Source organism: Gymnogyps californianus, unplaced genomic scaffold (assembly GCF_018139145.2).
Source record: "Gymnogyps californianus isolate 813 unplaced genomic scaffold, ASM1813914v2 HiC_scaffold_63, whole genome shotgun sequence".
NCBI lineage: Eukaryota > Metazoa > Chordata > Aves > Accipitriformes > Cathartidae > Gymnogyps > Gymnogyps californianus.
Genome location: NW_026114456.1, coordinates 89,104 through 115,989, shown reverse-complemented (window position 1 = coordinate 115,989; position 26,886 = coordinate 89,104). Strand labels below are relative to the sequence as shown.

Below are 26,886 nucleotides of genomic sequence, written 5' to 3'. Positions count from 1 at the left end.
AGAAAAGACAAAAAATCTTAAGTGGTGCAAAGGTGAAGGGAATAATCTCCTCTCCAGACTGACTGTGAATAGGACTACTCTATAAAGGAAAACTCAGATTAGATGAGGATGGCGAGAAGAAATACCTGTAACAGCAGAAACAGGCTAAAATGATTCCACGACCCCTCACTGTTACAACGCCTACCAGTCTAACTTATAATAAAACATGGCATCTAATAAAGATGACTTTAGCTCACATGATATTATGGGAAGAATTAGGATGAGCTTTATGACCCTTCAGAAAGGCCCTTCAGTTTATTTCTCCTCTGATACCTATACCAGTCAGATGTCACTGAAGAGCAAAAAGGAAAAGCCAGTATTCACAGTTAAAGGATCAATGAACTTCAAAAGCTAGACAAGGTGCTTGGATTTGAGACAGCTACATCCTTCTCCTGTGTATTTCCTACTTTAGTCTGAGATTCAGGCCAAAATCCAAAATAAATAAGCTTATTACTGCAGCGTTCAGAAGACTATGCTTAGACTTAACTTTTTCTTTAGTTATCAGGGAGTGTTTTTGCAAATTCAACTTTAAAGGGAGATGTCAAACATGAATACACAAGAACTTAAGTTACATATTTTATGTCAATACACAGCTGTGACAGAACAGCAACAAGAGCAGATCTAAGTTCCTGCATAAGCTTGAGCAACATTCACAGTTTTCTAGTTTCAAACTAGTAAACATTGTTTTTGCAACGCCTTTAAGCATATATCCCTACCGCTCATCAGTGACTTGCCTACACATTTAAGTCTGTTAAACAGGTAACCAAACTTTTTACAGCTTAAAAAAGATATCTGAATGCTGTTCTCCCGTCTCCTCTCAGACAAGTTGCACTGCTGCTGCAAGTCAGTGCCTCGCAACGCCACGGTGAGAGTAAGACACTAGCTTCTGGAGCAGTATGCCAACCCTCGTGTTTTTACTGTTTCAGAAAACTCCCACCAAGCTTAGCTAGATTTAACAAACTACCTATGCTTCAAGTGACCAGCAAGAGATTATATACAGATCACTAATATACAAGTATTTTAGGAACTTTTTACTCTTATCACCAGATTGTTATTCTTTTATTTGTACTTCAGACTTTTCCCCTTTTATCATCACAAACACTGGGACAGCAAAACACCTGTTACATAAACTGAAAAACACAAGTAGCCACACCAAGATTTAGTCTGTAAACCTGGATATTTTAAAATGCAAAGCAAACTGCATTCTAGCAGCACTGAAAGACACCATGATCTACATAATTTAGCTGGCTTTTCCTTCTATACCAACATTTACCGTCTTTCACAAGTACAGTTATTTTAAAGCCTCTTTAAACAACCAACCTTTTGTACTTGCGTGCAAGATACAGTTCACTCTAGTATCTTGCATCCTGTATGAATATAAGCTATATTAGTTCTAGTTGTTAAAGTCATTGCAGAAACCAATAGGGTATTCAACACAATCCAAACTGTCAGCATAAAAAAAAATTTGGACTTTGTTGATGTGCTGCAAAGCATCAGGCAACAGAACATGGCAACCCAAATCAATCTGATAGGAAACAGTAGCTGACACCAAAACTACTTAAGAAACTTGTTCCAACACTTAGGCCACCAGTATCAGAGAAAAAGGAGGCCTCATCATCACTCTCCTACAATCCTCACTATAAACTTGAAAAATAAAAACAAGGTTAAACAATATTTACCTACTCCCATAACTCCTCTGCTTTCCTCTGTCTGCACTGTTGCTTCTGCTCAGGACAATCTTATTTCTGAAGTGTTATAGAGGGAGGGGGAGTAGGGACAGAGGAACTGGTGTTAGGATAAAATGCCAAAAAAAAACCCCAAAAAACCACCAGATTAGGGGACCAGATTTTTTCCCCTCTTCAGACCTCAGCAACCACTGCTGAGGAAGCAAATAATGAAAGAAAAAAAAAAAAATCACACATTACCGAAACACCTGAACTCCAGGAGAGGAAGTAGAATAGAGTAGAATAGTTCAGTTGGAAGGGACCTATGCTATACTGTGTTTAATGTACCCCAGGATGCAGTTTGCCCTCTTGGCTGCCAGGGCACACTGCTGACTCATATTGAGCCTGCTGTTGACCAGCACCTCCAGACCCCTTTCTGCAGGGCTGCTCTCCAGCCACTCCTCTCCCAGTCCATACTTGTGCCTGGCATTACTCCATCCCAGATGCAGAATCCAGCATTTGTTCTTGTTAAATTTCATGCCATTGACGATTGCCCAATGCTCCAATCTATCTATCTGCAAGGCCTCTCGTCCCTCAAGAAAGTCAACAGCACCTCCCAGTTTAGTATCATCAGCAAACTTGCTAATGGTGCTGTATTGGGTTTGCGTGGCAAGGTTTTGGTAGCAGGGGGGCTACAGGGGTGGCTTCTGTGAGAAGCTGCTAGAAGCTTCCCCTATGTGCGATAAAGTTAATGCCAGCTGGCTCCAAGACAGAACTGCCGCTGGCCAAGGCCGAGCCAATCAGCGACAGTGGTAGTGCCTCTGTGAACATATTTAAGAAAGGGAAAAGAAGTTACTGTGCAGCAGCAATTGCAGCTGGAGAGAGGAGTGAGAATATGTGAGAGAAACAACTCTGCAGACACCAAGGTCAGGGAAGAAGGAGGGGGAGGAGGTGCTCCAGGCACCAGAGCAGAGATTCCCCTGCAGCCCCTGGTGAAGACCATGGTGAGGCAGGCTGTCCCCCTGCAGCCCATGGAGGTCCACGGTGGAGCAGATATCCACCTGCAGCCTGTGGAGGACCCCATGCCAGAGCAGGTGGATGCCCGAAGGATGCTGTGACCCCGTGGAGAGCCCGCACTGGATCAGGCTCCTGGCAGGACCTGTGGACCCATGGAGAGAGGAGCCCACACTGGAGCAGGTTTGCTGGCAGGACTTGTGACCCCACTGGGGACCCAGGCTGGAGCAGTCTGTTCCTGAAGGACTGCATCCCGTGGAAGGGACCCACGCTGGAGCAGCTCATGAAGAACTGTCTCCCGTGGGTTGGACTCCACACTGGAGCAGAGGAAGAGTGAGTAGGAAGGAGCGGCAGAGACAACATGTAATGAACTGACTGCAACCCCTATTCCTCATCCCCCTGCACCAGTCGGGGGGGGGGGGGGGGGGGGAGGGAAGGAGGTAGAGAAAATCGGGAGTGAAGTTGAGCCTGGGAAGCAGGGAGGAGTGGGGGGAAGGTGTTTTTAAGATTTGTTTTTATTTCTCATGATCCTACTCTGACTTTTAATTGGCAATAAATTAATTTCCCCGAGTCGAGTCTCTTTTGCCCATGACGGTAATTGCTGAGTGACCTCCCTGTCCTTATCTCAACCCATGAGCCTTTCATCATATTTTCTCTCCCCTGTCCAGTTGAGGAGGAGGAGTGATAGAGCAGCGTGGTGGGCACCTGGCATCCTGTCAAGGTCAACCCACCACACCCTCCTTCAGTTCAGGGAGATTAATAAGCATTTTAGAAGCTGTACTTGAGACACATTTAATCTGGTCAGCATTCAGGAACCTCAAAACAAGAAAAGGCTAATGCAATGATAATAACAAAGAGCAGCAAATTCTAACAGTTTTTATGCTTTAACATTAGACATTTTACATTTCTCAGCTACCAGCTACTCGTTGGTGTTGCTAAGTAGTAAGTTTTTCTAAGTCTGCTCATACTCAAATTTAATATAAAGTTCATTTTAAACCAGTGTTTTCTCTGTTCAGAGCACAATGAAACAATCAAAGTTTCAGTCTGTCTTTCATACTCTAAAGATAAACCACCTTGTGACATGCTACAGTAAATCTCAAACATACTTTTGTTAGCAAACAGCTTACACTCAGTAAGCAAAGAGCTTAAAAAACAAAATAAATGCAGTACTTTATATAGCAATAGACTCCAGTTAATCAAAATGACTTAGTACAGGAAATAGTTTCCTCTCTCAATTTTATTCAAATTATTATGTATCAGTTAAGAACATAGTTCTGAAACAAAATCAATTTTTATCTGATAACAACAGCTTGTCAAGGAACTTTTGCTTGAGTTATGGTAATCTGACCTGGAATGTTCCTTCAGAAAACTTCAGAGTAAGCAGATAAAAATCTGAACTTTTCAGTGAAACAGGATATTTTGCCTCATAGAAGTCCAACTTCTACTCTCAATCAAGTGTTTAGATACAAAACTTCCAGAAGAACTGAAGAAAAATTAAAGGATGGGTGAAAATTTACTTAAAACTAAGGATCATGGAAGCGTTCTTCATACAAATTCAATGAAACATGGGATGAACATCCAGCCTCCAAGAAAATATATTTTTCAGATCCTATCAATGTTATTAAGAAGCAGTACATTTTTTCCTACAAAGATGTACATAAATTATAGGAAACCATAGCACTAACCACCCAATTTGGAAAATATCTTATTGAAACGACATTTGGAGACACTTCCTCTAAGAAACATTAATGATAATCAGACTGACAACTGGATTTAGACATTTCTGATTTATGTTTATGTAGTGGGTTGACCCTGGCGGATGCCAGGTGCCCACCAAAGCTGCTCTATCACTCCCCCTCCTCAACTGGACAGGGGGAGAAAATAAAACGAAAGGCTCGTAGGTCAAGATAAGGGCAGTTTAATAAAGCAGAAGCAAAGGTCGCGCACGAAAGCAAAGGAAAACAAAAGATTTTATTCTCTACTTCCCATCAGCAGGCGATGTTCGGCCACTTCCTGGGAAGCAGGGCTTCAGTACATGTAGTGGTTGCTCCAGAAGACAAACGTAAACAAATGAATGCCCCCCCTTCCTCCTCCTCCCCCTAGCTTTTATACTGAGCAGACATCATATGGTATGGAATATCCCTTTGGTCAGTTTGGGTCAGCTGTCCTGGCTATGTCCCCTCCCAAGATCTTGCCCACCCCCAGCCTACTGGTGAGGGGGGGAAATGTTGGAGAGACAGCCTTGATGCTGTGGGAGCACTGCTCAGCAGTAGCCAAAACACTGGTGTGTTATCAACACTGTTCTAGCTACCAATACAGAGCACAGCACTATGAGGGCTGCTGTGGGGAAAATTAACTCCATCTCAGCTAGACCCAATACAGTTTAATTACATCAAACATCTATTTATCTGCATAGAGCACTTTTCCAAGGCTTCTGGTGTTCAGATTCCTATGTATTTCTCCTGGTTTTGGCTGGGACAGAGTTAACTCTCTTCTTAGTAGCTGGTACAGTGCTGTGTTTTGGATTTAGTGTGAGAATGATGTTGATGATAACACTCTGATGTTGCTCTGTTGTTTTAGTTGTTGCTAAGTAGTGCTTGTCCTAAGCCAAGGACTTTCCAGTTTCCCATGCTCTGCCAGCAAGCAGGTGTGCAAGAAGCTGGGAGGGAGCATAGCCGGGGCAGCTGACCCGAACTGGCCAAAGGGGTATTCCATACCATGGAATGTCATGCCCAGTATATAAACAGGGGGAGTTGGCCGGGAGGGGCGGATCGCTGCTTGGGCATCGGTCAGCAGGTGGTGAGCAATTGCATTCTGCATCACTTTTTTTTTTCTTTTCCTTTGTTTTTCCCCTCTTCCTTTTTTGTTATATTCATTTTCATTATTATTATTATATTTCATTACTATTATTGTTAGTATTATATTTTACTTTAGTTATTAAACTGTTCTTATCTCATCCCACGAGTTTTATCTTTTTTTCCAATTCTCCTCCCCATCCCACTGGGAGCGGGGATGGGGGGAGTGAGGAAGCAGCTGCATGGTGCTTGGCTGCTGACTGGGGTTAAACCACAACAGTATTTTAGCAGGAACAGTTAGTAGGAACAGATGCACCTCCAGTGGAATTATCCAAGAAACCTCTCATTGCACTCAAATGTGAAGACAGAGATCTGGTACAAATTATTATTATTTTTTTAAGAACCACCAAATTCTTGCAAAGTATGAAAGTTTAAGCTGTCCAAACCAAAATCAATATTAGAAGAAGCCTTTTAAGTGGAAAACCTGCATAATTAATCAGGCTTCTCCACAAAAGGAGGAGATTTTTGGAATGCTAGAACTCATGCTCCTCAACACTCATTAATGATCTAAAAAGGAGGTTGAATAAGATGACTTAAGTTTACCAATAATACAAGACAGAAAAACAAAATCAAACAGATACCTCTTGATAGTGGCTGGGCAGTAAAGCAGAACAAGAAAATTCAGTGGTGATGCACGCAAGATTTTTTTTTTTTTTGCAAGTGACACAGAAAAACAATTCCAAAGTTACACGTACAATGGCAAACTCTAAACTATTACCACTCAATACTTCCATATTATATATACGTGGTTCCATAAAATTGCCAGCTCAGAACTCAGCAACAGTTAAGGACAGCCTTAGAACAGGGAAAAGAATACCATGAGAAAGACTCCCCTTTGAGGTCATGCAGAGTTCAAGAACAGGATATGGGTATTTTCCTCATTCATTCCTTCATGGTAGCATGCAATGACCCAGCCGGCATTTCTGCTTAGCCAGACTTTCGGTTAAGTTCTGCAGTTCACTAGCTAAATCATTCACCAAATCTAGTCTGAATTTCAGTCCAGGGTTATCAAGTTCCACATCCCCATCACCCCATGCCTGAAGACCCCCATGCCTGTAAAACAGTTTTTGAAATGCCAGCTCTACGGATGTGTAATCCAGCAACCTGTTTGGTGTACCCTCTTGAGACATTTCTGAGGTACTGCAAGAGTAACAAATTGCAGTATTTTTGTCTCAAAAACACTCCATGATTAACTTCATATTTTTTCACTAGACTACAGAAAAGAATCCTGGTTTTGAAACTTAATTTTTTATGTTTTAATGTTACCTCTGTATCAAAGTTAATGCAAAATGCCAAGCTATAAATGGACTAATATTCTAATTGAGATGAAATTTTTTTTTGAGGACCATTATCAAAAGACAGCACTTGAAATTTAAGAGCATCTACTGCTTATTGTAAGGATTGTCCAATAAAAGGTGAAGATTCCTAATTACATATAGTACTTTTATAAGCAATACTTCAAGAAGCTCAAGGTAAAAATACGTACCTACTTAGATATCTATTTTACTTTGTTCTCCTGTAACACTGATGGATTATTCTACAAGGAATTAAGGGATATCTCTAGATCAGCTGCCCTTGTCCTTATGGGTGATTTTAACTTCCCAGACATCAACTGGGAATATTATACAAGGGACACAAACAGGTCCAGGAAATTCCTGAAGCATGTTGAAGATATAACTTCTTGGTGCAGGTACTAAGGGAGCTGACTAGGAAAGGTGCCCTCCTAGATTTGTTGCTTGTAAACAGAGAGGGACTCGTGGGCAAAGTGGTGAATGGTGGCTGTCTTGGTCACAGTGACCACGAAGTAGTTGAGTTTCAAATTCTTGGAGATAGATCGGAGAAAAACTGCCAGCAAAACTTCAACCCTGGATATGGGGAGAGCAGACTTCGGGCTGCTGAAGGAGCTAGATAGTAAGGTCCCCTGGGAATCTGCTTTTGAAGGTATTGGGGTCCATGAATGCTGGTCACTTTTTCAAAGAGCCATCTCTTAAGAGCGCGGGAGCAGGCAATTCCAAAGTGTCGGAAGTCAAGCAAACGGGGCAGAAGGCCGGCTTGGCTGAGCAGGGACCTTCTACAACTTAGGTGGAAAAAGAAAGCGTATGGACTTTGGAAGCAAGGACAGGTGACACGGGAGGACTACGGAGACACTGTTCGCCACTGTAGGGAGAAAATTCGTGCGGCCAAAGCTCGATTAGAGTTCAAGCTGGCCAGCACTGTGAAGGACTGTCGTGGTTTAACCCCAGCCGGCAGCTAAGCACCACGCAGCCGCTTGCTCACTGCCCCCCCACCCCTGGGATGGGGGAGAGAATCAGGAAAAAAACTCGTGAGTTGAGATAAAGACAGTTTAATAGGACAGAAAGGAATGAAAAACAATGATAATGATAATAATAATAATATGACAATAGCAATACTAAAAGAATTAAACTATACAAAGCAAGTGGTGCACAATGCAATTGCTCACCACTCGTTGACCGATGCCCAGTTAGTTCCCGAGCCGCGATCCCCCTCCCAGTTAACTCCCCCAGTTTATATACTGGGCATGATGTCATATGGTATGGAATAGCTCTTTGGCCAGTTTGGGTCAGCTGTCCTAATGGTGTCCCTCCCAGCTTCTTGTGCCCCTCCAGCCTTCTTGCTGGCTGGGCATGAGAAGCTGAAAAATCCTTGACTTAGTATAAACACTACTTAGCAACAACTAAAAACATCGGTGTGTTATCAACATTCTTTTCCTACTAAATCCAAAACACAGCACTATACCAGCTACTAGGAAGAAAATTAACTCTGTCCTAGCCGAAACCAGGACAGTATCCACCCCTTATTCTATACCATCTACATCATGTCCAGGTCCCACACTTCCCAATGCATTTTCAATTAATCACCACCACTTTTGCTGCCTTTTAATACATATACACACAGATATCATTCCCTTAATGTATAAGCCTTTACAATGTCCATTTAAAATGTTCGTTGAGTTCATTCAGTCCATGACTTTGGACTCCATCTATCATAACAGTCTGTCTGGGCAGGAGGGATGGTGTGAAGTCCGCTTAGTCAGCAGAGCAGGATCCGGCTTTGGTGCAGTGCAGCGGGCAGATGACATTGGGCACAGCAGGAGGATGGTGTGTAGTGTTGGATTGTTGCATGCTGCAGTCAGTCCTGGTTCCATCACTACTGCACTTCACTGAGTTTTGTCAAAGTTCATTCTTTATTAATCTAGATAATTCATACTGTAATACTGTTGATATAGCATATAACAACTATAGTAATGATGACATACAATGGCAGGGTTATATAGCAATTAACATAATACAATTTAATTCACTGGCTATTCTCACCTAAAATCAAATCCCCTTGAGGCACACATCGGACTTCCCCGTCCTTCCGCATCACCCACCAAGTACACCCAGGTCCTTGAGCAAAAGCAATCCCACGAATGGGTTTGCCTTTGCCTGAGGCAGGAGTAACCCAGAGTGTCTTCCCTAGCATATTTTTTATGTGCACTACAGGGACCTTATCCCCTTCTACAGTTTGTAAAAGTTCTGATTGGGCAGGGCCAGCCCGATTGGCAGATCCTCTAGTGTTGACTAACCAGGTGGCCTTTGCTAGATGTGTATCCCAATGTTTAAAGGTCCCACCACCCATTGCTTTCAATGTAGTCTTTAACAATCCATTGTATCGCTCGATTTTCCCGGAGGCTGGTGCATGATAGGGGATGTGATACACCCACTCAATGCCATGCTCTTTGGCCCAGGTGTCTATGAGATTGTTTCTGAAATGTGTCCCGTTGTCTGACTCAATTCTTTCTGGGGTACCATGTCGCCATAAGATTTGCTTCTCAAGGCCCAGGATAGTGTTCCGGGCGGTGGCATGGGGCACGGGATATGTTTCCAGCCATCCGGTGGTTGCTTCCACCATTGTAAGCACATGGCGCTTGCCTTGGCGGGTTTGTGGGAGTGTGATGTAGTCAATCTGCCAGGCCTCTCCATATTTATATTTCAGCCATCGTCCCCCATACCAAAGAGGCTTTAACCGCTTGGCTTGCTTAATTGCAGCGCATGTTTCACATTCATGGATAACCTGTGCGATAGTGTCCATGGTCAAATCCACCCCTCGATCACAAGCCCATCTATATGTTGCATCTCTTCCCTGATGACCTGAAGTGTCATGGGCCCACCGAGCTAAAAATAATTCACCCTTATGTTGCCAATCCAAATCCACCTGAGCCATTTCAGTCTTAGCAGCCTTGTCTACCTGCTGGTTGTTTTGATGTTCTTCAGTGGCCCGGCTCTTGGGTACGTGGACATCTACATGACGTACTTTCACAACCAAGTTCTCTAGCCGGGCAGCAATATCTTGCCACAATGGGGCAGCCCAGATGGGTTTACCTCTGCGTTGCCAGTTACTCTGCTTCCATTGCTGCAACCACCCCCACAGAGCATTTGCCACCATCCATGAATCGGTATAGAGATAAAGTATTGGCCATTTTTCTCATTCAGCCATGTCTAAAGCCAGCTGGATGGCTTTCACCTCTGCAAACTGACTCGATTCACCTTCTCCTTCTGCAGTTTCTGCAAGTTGTCGTATAGGACTCCATACAGCCGCCTTCCACCTCCGATGCTTTCCTACAATGCGACAGGACCCATCAGTGAACAGGGCATATTGCCTCTCATTTTCTGGCAGTTTATTATACAGTGGGGCCTCTTCAGCACACGTTACCTCCTCCTCTGGTGATATTCCAACATCTTTGCCTTCTGGCCAGTCTGTAATCACTTCCAGAATTCCTGGGCGACTAAGGTTTCCTATTCGACTTTGTTGTGCGATCAGTGCAACCCACTTACTCCACGTAGCATCAGTTGCATGATGTGTAGAAGGGACCTTCCCTTTGAACATCCAGCCTAGCACCGGCAGTCGGGGTGCCAACAGGAGCTGTGTTTCAGTACCAACCACTTCTGAAGCAGCTCGAACTCCTTCATATGCTGCTAATATCTCCTTTTCAGTTGGAGTATAGTGGGCCTCAGATCCTCGATATCCCCGACTCCAGAACCCTAGAGGTCGACCTCGGGTCTCCCCAGGTGCTTTCTGCCAGAGGCTCCAGGTAGGGCCATTCTCCCCGGCTGCGGTGTAGAGCACATTTTTAACATCTGGTCCTGCCCGGACTGGCCCAAGGGCTACTGCATGAACTATCTCCCGTTTAATCTGTTCAAAGGCTTGTTGTTGTTCAGGGCCCCATTTAAAATCGTTCTTCTTCCGGGTCACTTGATAGAGAGGGCTTACAATCAGACTATAATTTGGAATGTGCATTCTCCAAAAACCTACAACACCTAAGAAAGCTTGTGTTTCCTGTTTACTAGTCAGTGGGACATAGCTGCTATTTTGTTGATCACATCCATTGGGATATGACGACGTCCATCTTGCCATTTTATTCCTAAAAACTGAATCTCCTGTGCGGGTCCCTTCACCTTACTTTGTTTTATGGCAAAACCGGCTTTCAGAAGGATTTGGACTATTTTCTCCCCTTTCCCAAAAACTTCTTCTGCTGTGTTGCCCCATACGATGATGTCATCAATGTACTGCAGGTGTTCTGGAGCTCCACCTTTTTCTAGTGCATTTTGGATCAGTCCATGGCAAATGGTGGGGCTGTGTTTCCACCCCTGGGGCAGTCGATTCCAGGTGTACTGGACGCCCCTCCAAGTGAAAGCAAACTGTGGCCGGCACTCTGCTGCCAAAGGGATTGAGAAAAATGCATTAGCAATATCACTTGTGGCATACCACTTGGCTGCCTTTGACTCCAGTTCATATTGAAGTTCTAGCATGTCTGGCACAGCAGCACTCAGCGGTGGCATGACTTCATTCAGGCCACGATAGTCTACTGTTAGTCTCCACTCTCCATTAGACTTTCGCACTGGCCATATGGGGCTGTTAAAGGGTGAGCGAGTCCTGCTGATCACTCCTTGGCTCTCCAGTTGACGAATCAGCTTATGGATGGGAATCAGGGAGTCTCGGTTGGTGCGATATTGCCGCCGGTGCACCCTTGTGGTAGCGATCGGCACCTGTTGTTCTTCAACCCTCAGCAACCCCACAACCGAAGGGTCCTCAGAGAGACCAGGTAAGGTGGACAACTGTTCAATTCCCTCTGTCTCCAAGGCAGCTATACCAAAAGCCCACCGATACCCCTTTGGGTCTTTAAAATACCCTCTCCTGAGATAGTCTATGCCAAGGATGCATGGGGCCTCTGGGCCAGTCACAATGGGGTGTTTCTGCCACTCATTCCCAGTTAGGCTTATTTCAGCCTCCAATAGAGTTAGCTGTTGAGATCCCCCTGTCACACCAGAGATACATATGGGTTCTGCCCCTTCATAACTTGATGGCATTAGAGTACACTGTGCACCAGTATCCACTAGAGCCTTATACTCCTGTGGGTGTGATGTGCCAGGCCACCGAATCCACACAGTCCAATAAACCTGGTTGTCCCTTTCCTCCACCTGGCTGGAGGCAGGGCCCCTCTAATCCTGGTCAGAGTATTTGTTACTCACTTCTTGTAAAAATGACTTAGAGGTCCCTTCAAGAGGGTCAGAAGCCCTTCTACTTTGTCTGGCAACCGGAGCGGCATCTTTCCTGGAAGAATCCCCTTTTCTGGTTGTTTTTCCTTTCAATTCACGTACCCGTGCATCTAGGACCGAGGTGGGTTTTCTATCCCACTTCCTCATGTCCTCTCCGTGGTCACGCAGGTAAAACCACAGGGTACCCCGTGGTGTATACCTCCTATATTCTCTCTCTTGATCAGAGGAATGCTCACTCCTAATAGCTGAGATATTGGTCTGTACAGGTGGGGAGTAGGACTTTTCGATCAGTTCAATCAGTTTTTCGGACTTCTCGGACAATTTTTCCACAGCCGAGACACAGGCTCGTAGGGATGAAGAGAGATTTTCTTCTTATTGCCGGAGTTGGCGAGCCATTTCATCCACTGTCGGTGCCTCTTCGTCTTTCCAAGTTAGTACTGCCAATGGGTTGGCATATGATGATGGTGCGCTCCGTACAAACTTCCACCACATGGGTCGTGTGCATTGAACTTCATCTGGATCTTTGGGTAATTGTAAACTGTCCGGGTCATAATAAATCATCTCTAGCACGGCTAATTCCCTCAGGTACTGAATACCTCTTTCCATGGTACTCCACTTGCCTGGCTGACATATAACATCTTCCTTGAAGGGATACCTTGCCCTCACGCTTGACAGGAGTCGCCTCCAGAGGCTGAGGGCTTGTGTCCCTTTTCCAATCGCCTTATCAATGCCACCTTCCCTAGCAAGTGATCCCAGCTGCTTGGCTTCCTTACCCTCTAATTCCAGGCTACTAGCCCCATTGTCCCAGCATCGGAGCAGCCAGGTGATAATGTGCTCACCTGGACGACGGCTGAAATCTTTTCGCATATCCCGCAGCTCACTCAGGGATAGAGATTGGGTGATTACTTCTGGTTCTGCCTCTTCCTCCTGTTCTTGTGATGGCCCTGGTTCATCTTCATCCTTCGCTAAACGAGCTGATTTTTTTGTATATTTCTTCTTCTGTATAGGGGCGACTGATACTGGCACAGATTGGTTCTCTGGTTCAGCCGCAGCGCCTGTCGCAGGGGTCGGAGTAGCCGCAGCGCCTGTCGCAGGGGTCGGAGTAGCCGCAGCGCCTGTTCTCGGGGCTGGAGTAGCCGCCTTGCCTGTCGCTAGGGTTGCAGTAGCTGCAGTGTCTGTTGTGGGGGCTGGAGTAGCCACCTTGCCTGTTGCCAGGGTTGCAGTAGCTGCTGTGTCTGTTGCAGGGGTTGGAGTAGCCGCAGTATCTGTCGGTCTGTTTTCCCTCCCTTCCCCCTGAGGGTGCTGCATAGTATTGAGCAGTGTTTGGTAGATACTGGCCAGGGCCCAGCACAGTGCGATAAGTTGTGCCTGTTTGGAATCGCCACAGCATTTTCCTTTCAGATAATCTATCATTTTATCAGGGTCCTGTAGTTGTTCAGGAGTGAAGTTCCAAACCACTGGAGGTGAGAAGTTCTCTAGATACCTGCCCATATTCTCCCACATGCCATGCCACCCATGGTTATTAAGCCTCGGGGCAGATTTCCGAAAGGTATTCTTAAACAGTTGTTTAACCTTAAACAAGGCCTGGAACACATTCAGGAGACATAACAATAGGAACATGCTGGTTTGAACATCCCAAGGATATTCAAAATTCTCAAGAGCCACTGTAATTTGCCTGGAGGAGAAGGGGAAGGTGAAGAAATGTGTCTCCCCTGTGGCTTGGCTCTCCGATGAGAAAAGGTACAAGGTGTAATTATTAATAGTTTCTGATAGACGGCTCCCGAAGTACGGAGGTGATGGCAATGCTGAGTACAAATACCAGATTAGTTCCACGACCAGCAATTCTATCATATCATAAGCCAGTGTTACAAAGTAAAACAACATGATAACTCTGGCCCAGTTCCCATGGGTGATAAACAGCACAACAGGGAGCATATACTGCAAGTAAGGTATTACATAACGCACCTTTAAGAACAAGTGCACCAACTTTGAGAGCAAATATATCAACATTGTGACCAGCAACTATTGAACTAATATAATGTATGTTTATAACAAATTTGTTCTAACACATTCCAGTCAGATCTGTCGTTATCTCAACCCGTTGTGCCCCACGTTGGGCGCCAAAAAGGACTGTCGTGGTTTAACCCCAGCCGGCAGCTAAGCACCACACAGCCGCTTGCTCACTGCCCCCCACCCCTGGGATGGGGGAGAGAATCAGGAAAAAAACTCGTGAGTTGAGATAAAGACAGTTTAATAGGACAGAAAGGAATGAAAAACAATGATAATGATAATAATAATAATATGACAATAGCAATACTAAAAGAATTAAACTATACAAAGCAAGTGGTGCACAATGCAATTGCTCACCACTCGTTGACCGATGCCCAGTTAGTTCCCGAGCCGCGATCCCCCCTCCCAGTTAACTCCCCCAGTTTATATACTGGGCATGATGTCATATGGTATGGAATAGCTCTTTGGCCAGTTTGGGTCAGCTGTCCTAATGGTGTCCCCTCCCAGCTTCTTGTGCCCCTCCAGCCTTCTTGCTGGCTGGGCATGAGAAGCTGAAAAATCCTTGACTTAGTATAAACACTACTTAGCAACAACTAAAAACATCGGTGTGTTATCAACATTCTTTTCCTACTAAATCCAAAACACAGCACTATACCAGCTACTAGGAAGAAAATTAACTCTGTCCTAGCCGAAACCAGGACAAGGACAACAAAAAGGGCTTCTTAAAATATGTTAACAGCAAAAGGAGGATCAGAGATAACATTGGTCCATTGCTTGATGAGGTCGGTCACCTCACAAATAGGGACGTAGACAAAGCAGAGACGTAGACAAAGCAGAGACGTTTAATGCCTTCTTTGCCTCTGTCTTCAGCACCAATGATGGGCCCTGGGACCCCTGGAGCCCTGTGTTGGAAGACCGCGACTGGGGGATGATAAACTCCCAGCCGACCCTGAACTTGTTCGAGACTTGCTGCTCCAGCTGGATGTGCATAAGTCTATGGGGCCTGATGGGATTCATCCCAGAGTACTGAAAGAGCTAGTCGATGTCATCACGGGACCTCTCTCCATTATTTTTCAATGGTCTTGGGAGTCTGGAGAGGTCCCAGTTAACTGGAAGCTGGCAAATGTTGTCCCAATGTTCAAGAAGGGTAAGAAGGAAGACCCTGGTAATTACAGGCCTGTCAGTCTCACTTCAGTGCCTGGTAAAATTATGGAGAAGGTTATTCTGGGAGTTATTGAAAAACACTTGAGAGACAATGCAGTCATTGGTCATAGCCAGCACGGGTTCACAAGGGGAAAGTCCTGCTTAACCAACTTAATTTCCTTTTATGACAAGGTCACCCATCTAGTTGACCAAGGGAAGCCAGTAGATGTGGTGGTTTTGGATTTTAGCAAAGCTTTTGATACTGTCTCTCACAGTATCCTTCTGGACAAAATGTCCAGCATACAGCTTAGACAAGTCCATAATATGATGGGTGAACCATTGGCTGACGGGTCGGGCTCAAAGAGTTATAGTAAATAGGGTTACATCAGGCTGGCAGCCAGTCACCAGTGGGGTTCCCCAGGGCTCAATTTTAGGGCCGGTGCTCTTTAATGTTTTTATAAATGATCTGGACGCAGGAATCGAATGTACATTAAGTAAGTTTGCCAATGATACTAAACTAGGAGGAGCTGTGGACTCCCTCGAGGGTAGAGAGGCCTTACAGGGAGATCTGGATAGACTAGAGAGCTGGGCAATCACCAACCATATGAAATTTAACAAGAGCAAGTGCCGGACTCTCCACCTGGGATGGAGCAATCCTGGTTATACGTACAAATTGGGGGATGAGAGGCTGGAGAACAGCCCCGCAGAAAGAGATCTGGGGGTTTGGGTTGATGGCAAGTTGAATATGAGTCAACAGTGTGCCCTGGCAGCCAAAAGGGCCAACCCTGTCCTGGGGTGCATCAAGCACAGCATAGCTAGCCGGTCGAGGGAGGCGATTGTCCCCCTCTACACTGCACTGGTGCGGCCCCACCTCGAGTACTGTGTGCAGCTTTGGGCTCCACAACATAAGAAGGACAATCAAACTATTAGAGTGTGTCCAGAGGAGGGCGACCAAGATGGTGAAAGGTCTCGAGGGCAAGACTTATGAGGAGCGGCTGAGGTCACTTGGCTTGTTCAGCTTGGAGAAGAGAAGGCTGAGGGGTGACCTCATCACAGTCTACAACTTCCTCAAGGGGGGCAGTGGAGGGGGAGGTGCTGATCTCCTCTCTCTGATGACCAGCGATAGGACACAAGGAAATGGAATGAAGCTGCATCCAGGGGAAGTTCAGATTGGACATTAGGAAAAGGTTCTTCACTGAGAGGGTGGTCAGTCACTGGAACAGGCTCCCCAGGGAAGTGGTCATGGCACCAAGCCTGTCAGAGTTCAAGGAGCATCTGGACGATGCTCTTAGTCATATGGTCTAGTGTTGGGTAGTCCTGCGAGGAGCAGGGAGTTGGACTCGATGATCCTTATGGGTCCCTTCCAACTTGAGATATTCTGTGATTCTACCTGTATAACCCAGATGCAGAAGTTGCATTGTGCTAGGTATTGTAGTTAAACTCAACACCTTGGAGCAGTGCCTATCTTGTATCTGAAAACATAACAGATGTTTTGTGTGCTACATACTTTAAAAAAATACATGACCTTCAAGCCCTTTAGGTAAAATGAAAGTAACAGTTCATTGGAATAGATAAGGCATAGATCAGTGAAGCTGAACCAAAATGCTGATGAACAGTAGGGCCTTAAAAGACAAGGAGACAAAAGCCAGTAATCAGATACAGTAAAAGCAGCCAAGTGATGAAAGAGATGAGCCTAAAAACCAGAATAACCTAGGAGAATGGACTGTAAGACTAAAAAGTTTAACATCTAGGACATCTAGATAAGAACCAATTCAATAATCAGTGAGAGAGGATGGACAAAACCATTAAAAAGTCACTCAAACATAATGCAAGCTTTTTCTTTTTCAAGCTAGAGAGCTCAAGAAAGGTTCACAGTTGTTAGCTCCCAGTTCTCTAAACTCTTATATATGAAGGATAAGCAAATCAATTCCTTTGGAACATATTTAACACACTGCTTCAATCTTGCAGCTTTTATCTGTCATAAATACCTTGAGTGCTTTAATGACTGTACAGTGAAGCTTACAACTCTCCACAAGCACCACCAGATCTAATGAGGGAGTGAGAAAGGAAATCAGAAAAAACCCATACCTTGTGTTGTTCTATTGCATCTACCCACTGTTGTCTGTGGTCTGGGTCCTGAGCTCGGAGGTACCAAACACTATCGTTTACACTAATATCAAATCTGCATTCGTCAAAGTCATGGGGCTGTGAAAGAAAAGAGTGTAAGAATAGCTAAAATTATCAACATGATCAACAATATATCACACTAAAATACTGTAAATTAGAAGAACTGATCGATATTGCCTTGAATTCATCCTAGATTCTCAACTCTGGTTTATGTAGTTTTCTCAAATAATGAGCTAACATACACTTCCATAATGAAAAATGCCAGTCTTCTGAAACAGAAAAGCCTGTTTAGTACATTCTTATTAAACAAAATTGTCACAAAAAAGTTCCACACAAACATTGACCAAACCTTCATACTTCCAAAGGAATCCTTTAGCAAAATAACTAGTGGACACAGCCAGGAAAATACACCTTTTTTTTTAAATTTCAAAGCAGGAAAGAGAAATTAAGGTTACTGCTATCAATATTGATTTTAGATGGAAGGAATACATACATTGTAGCAAAAAGCACCAGGATAGAACCATAAAAGCAGACTACAGCAAAATGACAAGGCAGGCAGGCAACTAAAGCTGTGGCACCCTCTGCCTCAACTATCTTCACTAAGACAGGATTGTCAGATAATTGGGAGCAACATGCAATCCCTTCCCATATCACCACTCGAATGCATTTAACTTTCAGTTCACATACCTCAAATACTAAAAAGCTTTTACTAGCATTACAGTGAAAATGGTAAGGAAAGTACAAGGGAACAAAACAACGATCTAGTCTGCCCTGTGACACTGTCAGTTCAAAGTTACTCCCTAGCAAACATCCAACACAGAGCACAACTTTTTTCTCCTTCATTGAAAACTATTCTTAACAAAACATAACACAGGTATAACTGAACACCTTTTTGAATTTGAATACAAAGAAAAAAGTTACACATACAAGTAACCACAGGAAGATAACAGGCTCTAAGGTTAAGGCAAATTATGCGATCTGAAAGACCATAAATATTAATTCCTGATGCCAAAGACAAGACTACACATGTTAATATCCTTTACAACATAAGAACTGCTCTGTGAATACTTCATCTTGCAGACAACTAAAGCACTGTGGATCACTCATGAAACACTCCTCCACAAAAGAAAACCTAAAAGCAAGTCTCATTTGTTGTGTCATGCACAACAGTTCAGTGTCAGTGATAATTATTTTCTAAGGATCTGGAAATCAGAAGCTACTTACACATAATACACAATCTTTCTTGTTTAAATATACTAAGGAGGAAGAAAAGTACAACAGAAGCCAACTAGCAAATAAAAAATGAGCTAGGAAGAATTTAAAAGTACTTGAAGCTTCACTTTTCTTTTTTTTTTAATAGCTTCACATATTTAGTCAAGCATCTTAACCTAAGTTCAATTTAAAGAAATTTAAACTTCCCACAGAAAAAAAAAAATATCCAACAACTGACAAAGCTGACAATCAAGTGAATCAACTGCAGCTACCAATTCCCTTAATACCTGACCATCTCAACTTAATTCAATTCGAACTTTCAAAACTGGTTATATATGCTGCTTTGCCTTCACTGAACCACAGAACGTAGGGATGTAAGGGACATCAAGTTGTCTAGTCCAGGCCTCTCTCTTTCAAACTGCATTTGCTACATTATTACTACTATATATGAGAAAGATGTTTATCTGCTTTAGGGTAGCAAGCCTGCCACATCAATATAAGCCTGTTCCCAGTCATCCCTCTGCCAGGACCTCCTTTAGCCACGTGGCGGGGGATATGCACCTACAACAATGGAAGATTCTCCCAAAAATCACCCAAAAGTCAAGTGTACAAGAATTGGCTATCAAAGTTTTTCCTGCCATGACAGTATTCCTCTGCTCGATCTCTCTCTCCAAGGACCTTTGGGAGGAGTTAAAAGCAATTACATGCTACAGAGTTAGAAAGACTTGCCAAAACTAATCTTAAAAGCCTGCAATACTACTGATTCCACACTTCCATACACAACTTATTCCAGTGCACAACCATCCTTGCTGTCAGTTTTTTTCCTCCATCTCTAACCCAAACATCTTTTATTGTGATTTAAGACCGTTACTTCTCTGCCCTTTTCAAAGGAAGGTTTATGTATTCCCTTTCTTTGCATAGCAACTTTTAATATATTTGAAAAACTATGCCCTGTTGCTATGACAAGGAAGGGAAATGTTTTCCTTGAGGTCTAGCTAAAACTTTTCAACACCTTTCTTGGCCATTCACTGCATGCACACTTCTGCATTACCTATAGTTAAGAGACTAGGCCACATAAAAATCAGGTCTAGGGTTATCCTCAGCTCACTGTGCAATTTCATATTACAAAAAAGCCAGCTGAACAGGTGGTCCTGTTAGACAAGTTGCTTAAAGATAAGAAAACTCCACTAGCAATGCTAAATACTGCTTGAAAAGGAAGTTAGGTAGGAGATGCATTTGTCAAGAGCAAATCATGTGTTACCTATTTACCATCTTATAGTACTTATTAATTGCCTATTTTCCATATTTTTCTGGCAACTGAAGTCAGACCCATTATTTCCCTCCTTTTCCTCTGCGTTTTTTAAAGACAGGCTCAACCATAAGAACCCTGAATTCACTGAACATGAAATTCAAGTTCTCTAATATGCATTTTACCAAGAGCAAATTAAACATCTGAATCACGTGACCTGTTCTTTTCTTAACTCAGAACAAGTCAAGTTGTTGCCGATTAACCCTTTTCTCAACCAAGAATGAGTTCATATTTCATTTTCATTGATAACTTGGCAGACAAATAAGTAATTTTTTGGTATCATATCTGTTACATTCTCCTCCCCGAGCTTTGGACAAACTTCCTTGGTTTCCCTCTTGCTATAAATGCTTTTATTGTTTTCTGTAGCTGCATCTAGCAGAGACCACAAAGCATTATTCACCACTTCTCAGGTCTGTCCTTTATTCTTCTAACATCCTCCTCAGACTAGTTTGAGCTTCTCCTTATACTTGCTTCAAGTTTTTCCATTTTTCTTCCCTTTCTTCCTGTAGATCTCACCTCATTCAATTTAGATCTCCTTTTATCTGAAGTTCACTGTTTCTAGCCTAGTGTTCACTTTCCTCCATATGCTCAGAAGGGATTATAAAATGGTATAGTTCTTAGCCAGCCACCTGACAAGACATTGCAGGAAAAACAGCGATTTTCAAGTGTAACAAGCTAAGGACCTGTGTTGAGGCCAGGATATGTCCTACTGCCCTTTCACAAGCAAGACAAGGCAAGAGAGAGAGGAATGTTTTAGTCACACAGGGAAGCAGAAAGCAAGTAGGAGTCACTATCTACCCTCAGGACCTAAAGCAGGTTGGAGAACTTCAGCTCCTAACACCCCCACCCCTCAGCAGCCTCAAGCAGCATAACACAAATTGAGAGGGCACCAGGGAACAAAACCCAGACTGACATGACACTGTGAACGGGAGCACCTGAAAACCTTTATAGAGTTTTCAAAGGTGAGTTTGGCAGACTTTAAGAGTCTGTGGCAGAGGCAGCCTGTGTGTGTGTGCCAAGGGCTTCTTCTAGAGCCAGCATTTAAAAGAAAAACAGCTAAATCATAATTCCATGCAAGAATATGCTGCAAGAAACAGACCTCTGGCATCGCCAAACATCCTTTCTGTATGCCTCCCAAAGCTTTCTTCCAAGGCACCTGCAGAGAATTCTGCTGAAATAAAGGCAATTGCAAGTATTCAAGTGTCCCATATTTTTCTGTATAAAACCAACTGATACTAGCTCTTAAATTCTAAACAAGCAGTTTACACGAAGAAACATTTACTTAGCTACAGTTACTGAGGAAGTCTGTAGCCAGCTCAGGTCTCATGAGTCATAGCTGACTGCATTGCCACAAAATCCTCCCTGCTATACAGCTCTCAAGCCTGAGGTATTCATGAAACAAGCTTCAGAGCGGTATCTGCTTGAAAAATACTGGTTCGAGTGCTTAAGGCAAATCACACAGGGAGGTTTAAGTGTTTTTATATGCTTCATAACCTTCAAGAGTACTCCATGGAGGGGGAATACTTGAAGAAACTTTGCTTGCTAAACCAGTCTGTCTCACTACTCTAAATGGTATTTCTTCTTTTCTCTACAGAGGAAAACCAGGGCAGTTCATAGCAGATCCAACTCAAGTCTGTACATCGCAACTATTAAGTGTGCTTGTGCTGCTATTCCCATTGCAGAACTAAAACTTATCTACAGTGAAGTTATTTTAAAATTTTTAAGTTTTTTGCATTAAGAAAATACTGAGCAGGGCACTAGGACACAAGACAAACAATACAGGCCTACAGAAAACAAGAATCACCATTCTTTAGTTCTCTCTCAGGCAGGAACAGCACTAGCATAAATGTGACAGAGGCTGTTATCCATCCTAGCTCCACCAGTTCACAGTTATTAACAAAACAATACCATATACTGCTATGAAGATAACTGCAGCTTACAATAAACCAATGTTATACACTGTAATAACATATACAAACCAAGAGAAGACAAACATTGTGCTCACCTAATTCAGCAGTACAAAACTATTTATCCCTAAAGCTTTGACATACCAGTTTTTATTGGTTTTTTTGTGATGCCAAGAAGTCATTTTTTAATACAAGATTAAGAAAAATTTAGTATAGCTGCACATTGATTTTTCCCACAGCTAAATGTGCAAACCTGTTCAGCTGCTGAATAGAATTCCTGATATTTCACTATATTCTTGAATTTCTAAATTCCAGTCATATTTAAGCCATATTCCATGAAACTTCTAATGCTAATTTTCACATTCATCCTGCTAGAACACCAGATTATTTACTTTTCTGTGGACTGAGTTATCACAGCCATAAGATCTCATAAGAGAACTACATTCATAAAAGAGTAATTTTACAATGAAAGCAAATATTAAGTACTACCTGGTTTATTTCCTCTAATAGAACTATTGCAAAATTGTGAGAAATCATTGCTTTAGAAAAGGCATTTTGTAAAGCAATGCATTTTGGTTTACTTAGGTTTTACAAAATTCTCTTAAGGGAAAAAAGCTATCTGTGTTTTACCAATTAATACTATGCTTGGTAAGAATTTTACCAGACAAGATAGGTCTAAAAACATGGTGTCTCATGCCCTATTAAATACTAAGGAGAAGTATTTAGTCAAGTTAGTGTATTTCTTTCTGGAGTCACTGCTCATTTTCAGAATACAGCCTGAACGCTGCTCATCCAAATGGTCTACTCCTTGTTGTATCCTCCCTTAACATTATTTCCTCTGAACAAGGATCATCACTGTATTTTCCTTTAGAGATCTCTTCCTTCCCCAAAGTTGGAGTACATGCAGCAAAATCCTGCCTCTGCTTAGGAACAATCCTTGTCCCTTCTTATTCTTTCAAACAAGTGCATTAATCACAAGCTATATCTATGACTACTCTCTAGATTATTGCAGTGGGTATACCCTATCTGGCTGCCAGACCCCCACCTAGTCACTCTCTCACTCCCCCTCAACTGTACAGGGGGAGAAAATAAGATCAAAAGCTGTGGGTCAAGATAAAGACAGGAAGATCACTTACCAATTGCCACCATGGGCAAACCAGACTCGACTTGGTGAAAATTCATTTAATTTATTGCCAATTAAAAATAGAGTTGGATGGTGAGAAACAAAGACAAAACTAAAAACACAGGTGCAGGGGGATGGGGGGTTGCAGTCAGTTCATAACACTTCAACTCTGCCACTCCTTCCTCACATTTTTCCCCCGCTCCAGCATGGTTCCTCTCTCCATGGCTGCAGTCCTTCAGAATAAACCTGCTCCAGCATTGGCTCTCCACAGGCTGCAGCCTCCTTCAGTGCATATCCAGCTGCTGCGGTGTGAGGTCCTCCACAGGCCACAGTGTGGATATCCGCTCCAGTGTGGTCCTCTCCACAGGCTGCAGGGAAATGCCTGCTGCGCAGTGGTCTTCTCCAGAGGCTGCAGGGGATCTCTACTCAGCGCATGGAGCACCTCCTCCTGCTCTCACTGCAAGGCTGTTTCTCACACTTTTTTCCTCACTCCTCTTTCTCTCACACTGCTGCACAGCGGTTTTGCCCTTTCTTAACTGTTTACCCCGAGGCACCACCACAGTGGCTGAGGGGCTCAGCTGTGCCCTGCAGTGGGTCCACTGGAGCCAGCTGGAACTGGCTGTGTCCAGTGCACGGCAGCCCCAGCCTCTCCTCACAGAGGCTGCCATGCAGCCCCCACCCTTGCCACATACACCCAATGCAATTATAAGTGCATAAAGATCCTTTTTTCTCTACGAGTTATTTTTGAAGACACTTGGCTTTGGAAGTATAAACATTAAAGTTACTAAATAAAGTCATTAATTTTGCAAGGTTGGTTTGGTTTTTGGGTTTTGTTTTGTTTTTTTTTTTTTAATATCATTAACTGTCCTAGATCTAACTATCAGGGTGGAACAACTTAGAGGAAGCATTATACTTCATTGTTTATCATACATTTTATTCAAAATGTACTGAAAACCCAAGAGATGTGGCAAGTTCTAATTCACTTAACTTGCAATACTTCTTTTTTTTTTTCTTCCCCTGAAACAAAATCCAAGTAGATCCACAAACCTGGGGAATTAGGGTCATCCAAAATTCACAATACAAAATTCTGGTTTCCCTTTTTGAATTCCAAAATCCAGGCAAAACCTAGCAGAAACATTCAACTAGGATGTCTTGTCTTTCCTTGCTGTTATTCTTAAGCAATAAGAATCTACCTTTTAGTTATATCAGCTGGCTGTATTTTTTACAGGATATAGGAAAACATTATTGCAAACAAGTAAATGAGACCATTTTATGTCTACTGTCGTGGTTTAACCCCAGTCAGCAGCTAAGCACCACGCAGCTGCTCCCTCACTCCTCCCCCACTCCCAGTGGGATGGGGAGGAGAATCGGGAAAGAAGGCAAAACTCGTGGGATGAGATAAGAATGGTTTAATAACTAAAGTAAAATATAATACTAAAACCAATAATAATAATAATAATGAAATATAATAATAATAGTAATGAAAAGGAATATAACAAAAAAAAGAAGAGGGGAGGGAAAAAAAACCCAAAACAACCCACCAGTGATGCACAATGCAATTGCTCACCACCTGCTGACCAATGCCAGAGCAGCGATCCGCCCCTCCCAGCCAACTCCCCCCTGTTTATATACTGGGCATGACATTCTATGGTATGGAATATCCCTTTGGCTAGTTCAGGTCAGCTGTCCTGGCTATGCTCCCTCCCAGCTTCTTGTACACCTGCTTGCTGGCAGAGCATGGGAAACTGGAAAATCCTTGGCTTAAGATAAGCACTACTTAGCAACAACTAAAACATCAGAGTGTTATCAACAGTATTCTCACACTAAATCCAAAACACAGCACTGTACCAGCTACTAAGAAGAAAATTAATTCTATCCCAGCTGAAACCAGGACACTACCAAAACAGTGATGATCCTTTTAGGTGGCAAAACATGGGACATCTAATCATTCTATGATTTGTTCATTACTACATTAAAAAGAAAAAACTTTCTCACAATGGCACATTTACATGTATAGAAAAATCTTATCAAGAAAAAAGGCTTAAAAATATAAAAGCCTGTTAAGTGTTTTTACATTCTTTGTTACTACCCAAATATTTCACTTCAGATCTTATATTAGGATATTTGCCTTTCAAAATGTAATGAATACTGCTTTTTCTTTTAAACAATAATTGTTATCTCGTCTTTTCAAACCTTGGCTGAAGTAGATGCCCACTGCACCCATGAAAGCAGAAGCACACTAAGCAGAATTTAATATTAGCTTGCTAGCACACTATGCAAACATTAAAATTAACTTGGTTTAATCCATTGCAAAGAAGCCCTCTCATCTGAGAATCGCCTTTTTAAAGTCTGGAACAAGCATATATTGTATGCGTTACTTTTGCAGTTAAACCACATTTTAAACTTGAAATCCACAGTTCTCAAGAATGAACCTGGTGAATCTGTACACCCGGCAGAGATGTTCAGATGCAGGAGTGATCATATAAAAAATAATTTTTAGTAATTTTTGTGTGGAATCAACTATCCTATAGTCTTACAGTACCCAATTTGTTAATGAATATTTTATCCAGTTATTTTCCTGTTAATAATGTGGAATTACTATGTAGTATCAAGTCATGCTGTATTGGTTTATATTCAAACACACCTCTGACGCACGCTATTCCCAACTGCCCACTGAAAAACCAATGACTTGCAATAGCAAAATCTAGAATATAACAAATGTGCACTTGAAATATCAGCTAAACTTTGATCAAAGACATGGAATGGCACTGTGTTATTAGAAGAAATGAGGGCAAGACTGAAATAGTTGTAAAACCGCATGTGCACACAGCCACTGCCTGAAGTGATCTACCATTGACTGTGGATACCCTATGTAAAAGCTCCATGGATTAGTGAAGGGGTGTTAACAGATTTAGATACACACTGTGAGAAATGAGGATATAACCAATGGGCCTGTCCTGTTTGAACACAGTCTGAAGAACCCTAAGCTTTATTAAAGTCATAACTTGTGTTTAGTGCTAACTATTAGTTAATGACTCCAGGATATGAGATACTGGAAATGGAAGCATGCATGTTGTCACCTTGGTGGGAATTAAACCAGAGAACTGAGTCCCCTGCAGAAAAATGCAAATTATGCTTCTCAGGTATCCATTAGGAGCAAAATATTTGCAATATCCACCAACATCATACATTAGCCATGGAAGAAAATCAGAATTATACCACCTGGAAAAACATCAGCTTAGAATTGATATGAAATCCCCGAGTTAAACTCATTAGGAATCCCATCATATACAGGAAGAAGTTAGAGTTATTAATCAGGCAGGAAGCAAGGCAACTTGATATCAACTTTAGAGAATGCAGAAACCCCGTGTATCACTTTTTTTAGTTTTAATAGAACAGTCAAATACAGGAACAGGAATCACATACACTGCTGCACCCCTAAAAATCACTATTTGCGTATTGATTAGCTGTCTTTGTTATATCTCATAGTATGTACTGCAGTATGCCATGGAAGATCCAAAAGCTGTACATACACTAACAGTCCAACATGGATTTCACAAGAAAACCATGAGGCAACACCCAGACAGGGTACTCTACCTTAAGAGCAAAGTCATGCTTTGCAGCAGTACTGTTGAGCTGTCAGAGAGTACAGCACTCTGGACTCAGACTCACAGTGATGGGAATGGAGAGTTCCCATCCTATGAAAGCAGGTGAGTTGCAGCTAGAGCAGAGGCCTGCCATACCCATGAAAGCAGCACACTAAATAGACTAAGATTAGCTTGCTTTGAATCCAAACATAAGCAACTTAATACAGTACAACTGTATAAGCATTTCTATAAATGCAGTACTACCATTACTAACAACATGCCACAAGCCTTATGCTAACTATGCAAGGCCCCAGTCCTGATCTGTAAGGCTCATTA

The 26,886-nt window shown here is 42.8% G+C and overlaps 1 protein-coding gene across 2 annotated transcripts in view; it reads right to left on the bottom strand.

The window, feature by feature from the left end:
* The window catches only part of LOC127029036 (ceramide transfer protein-like), a 105,885-nt gene that overhangs the window by 54,298 nt on the left and 24,701 nt on the right, over positions 1 to 26,886 (bottom strand). For both annotated transcript variants that reach the window (XM_050914701.1, XM_050914702.1), the window contains exon 3: positions 17,374 to 17,490. In XM_050914701.1, the coding sequence (XP_050770658.1) occupies positions 17,374 to 17,490 (117 nt within the window). The remainder of the gene's footprint in view (positions 1 to 17,373; positions 17,491 to 26,886) is intronic.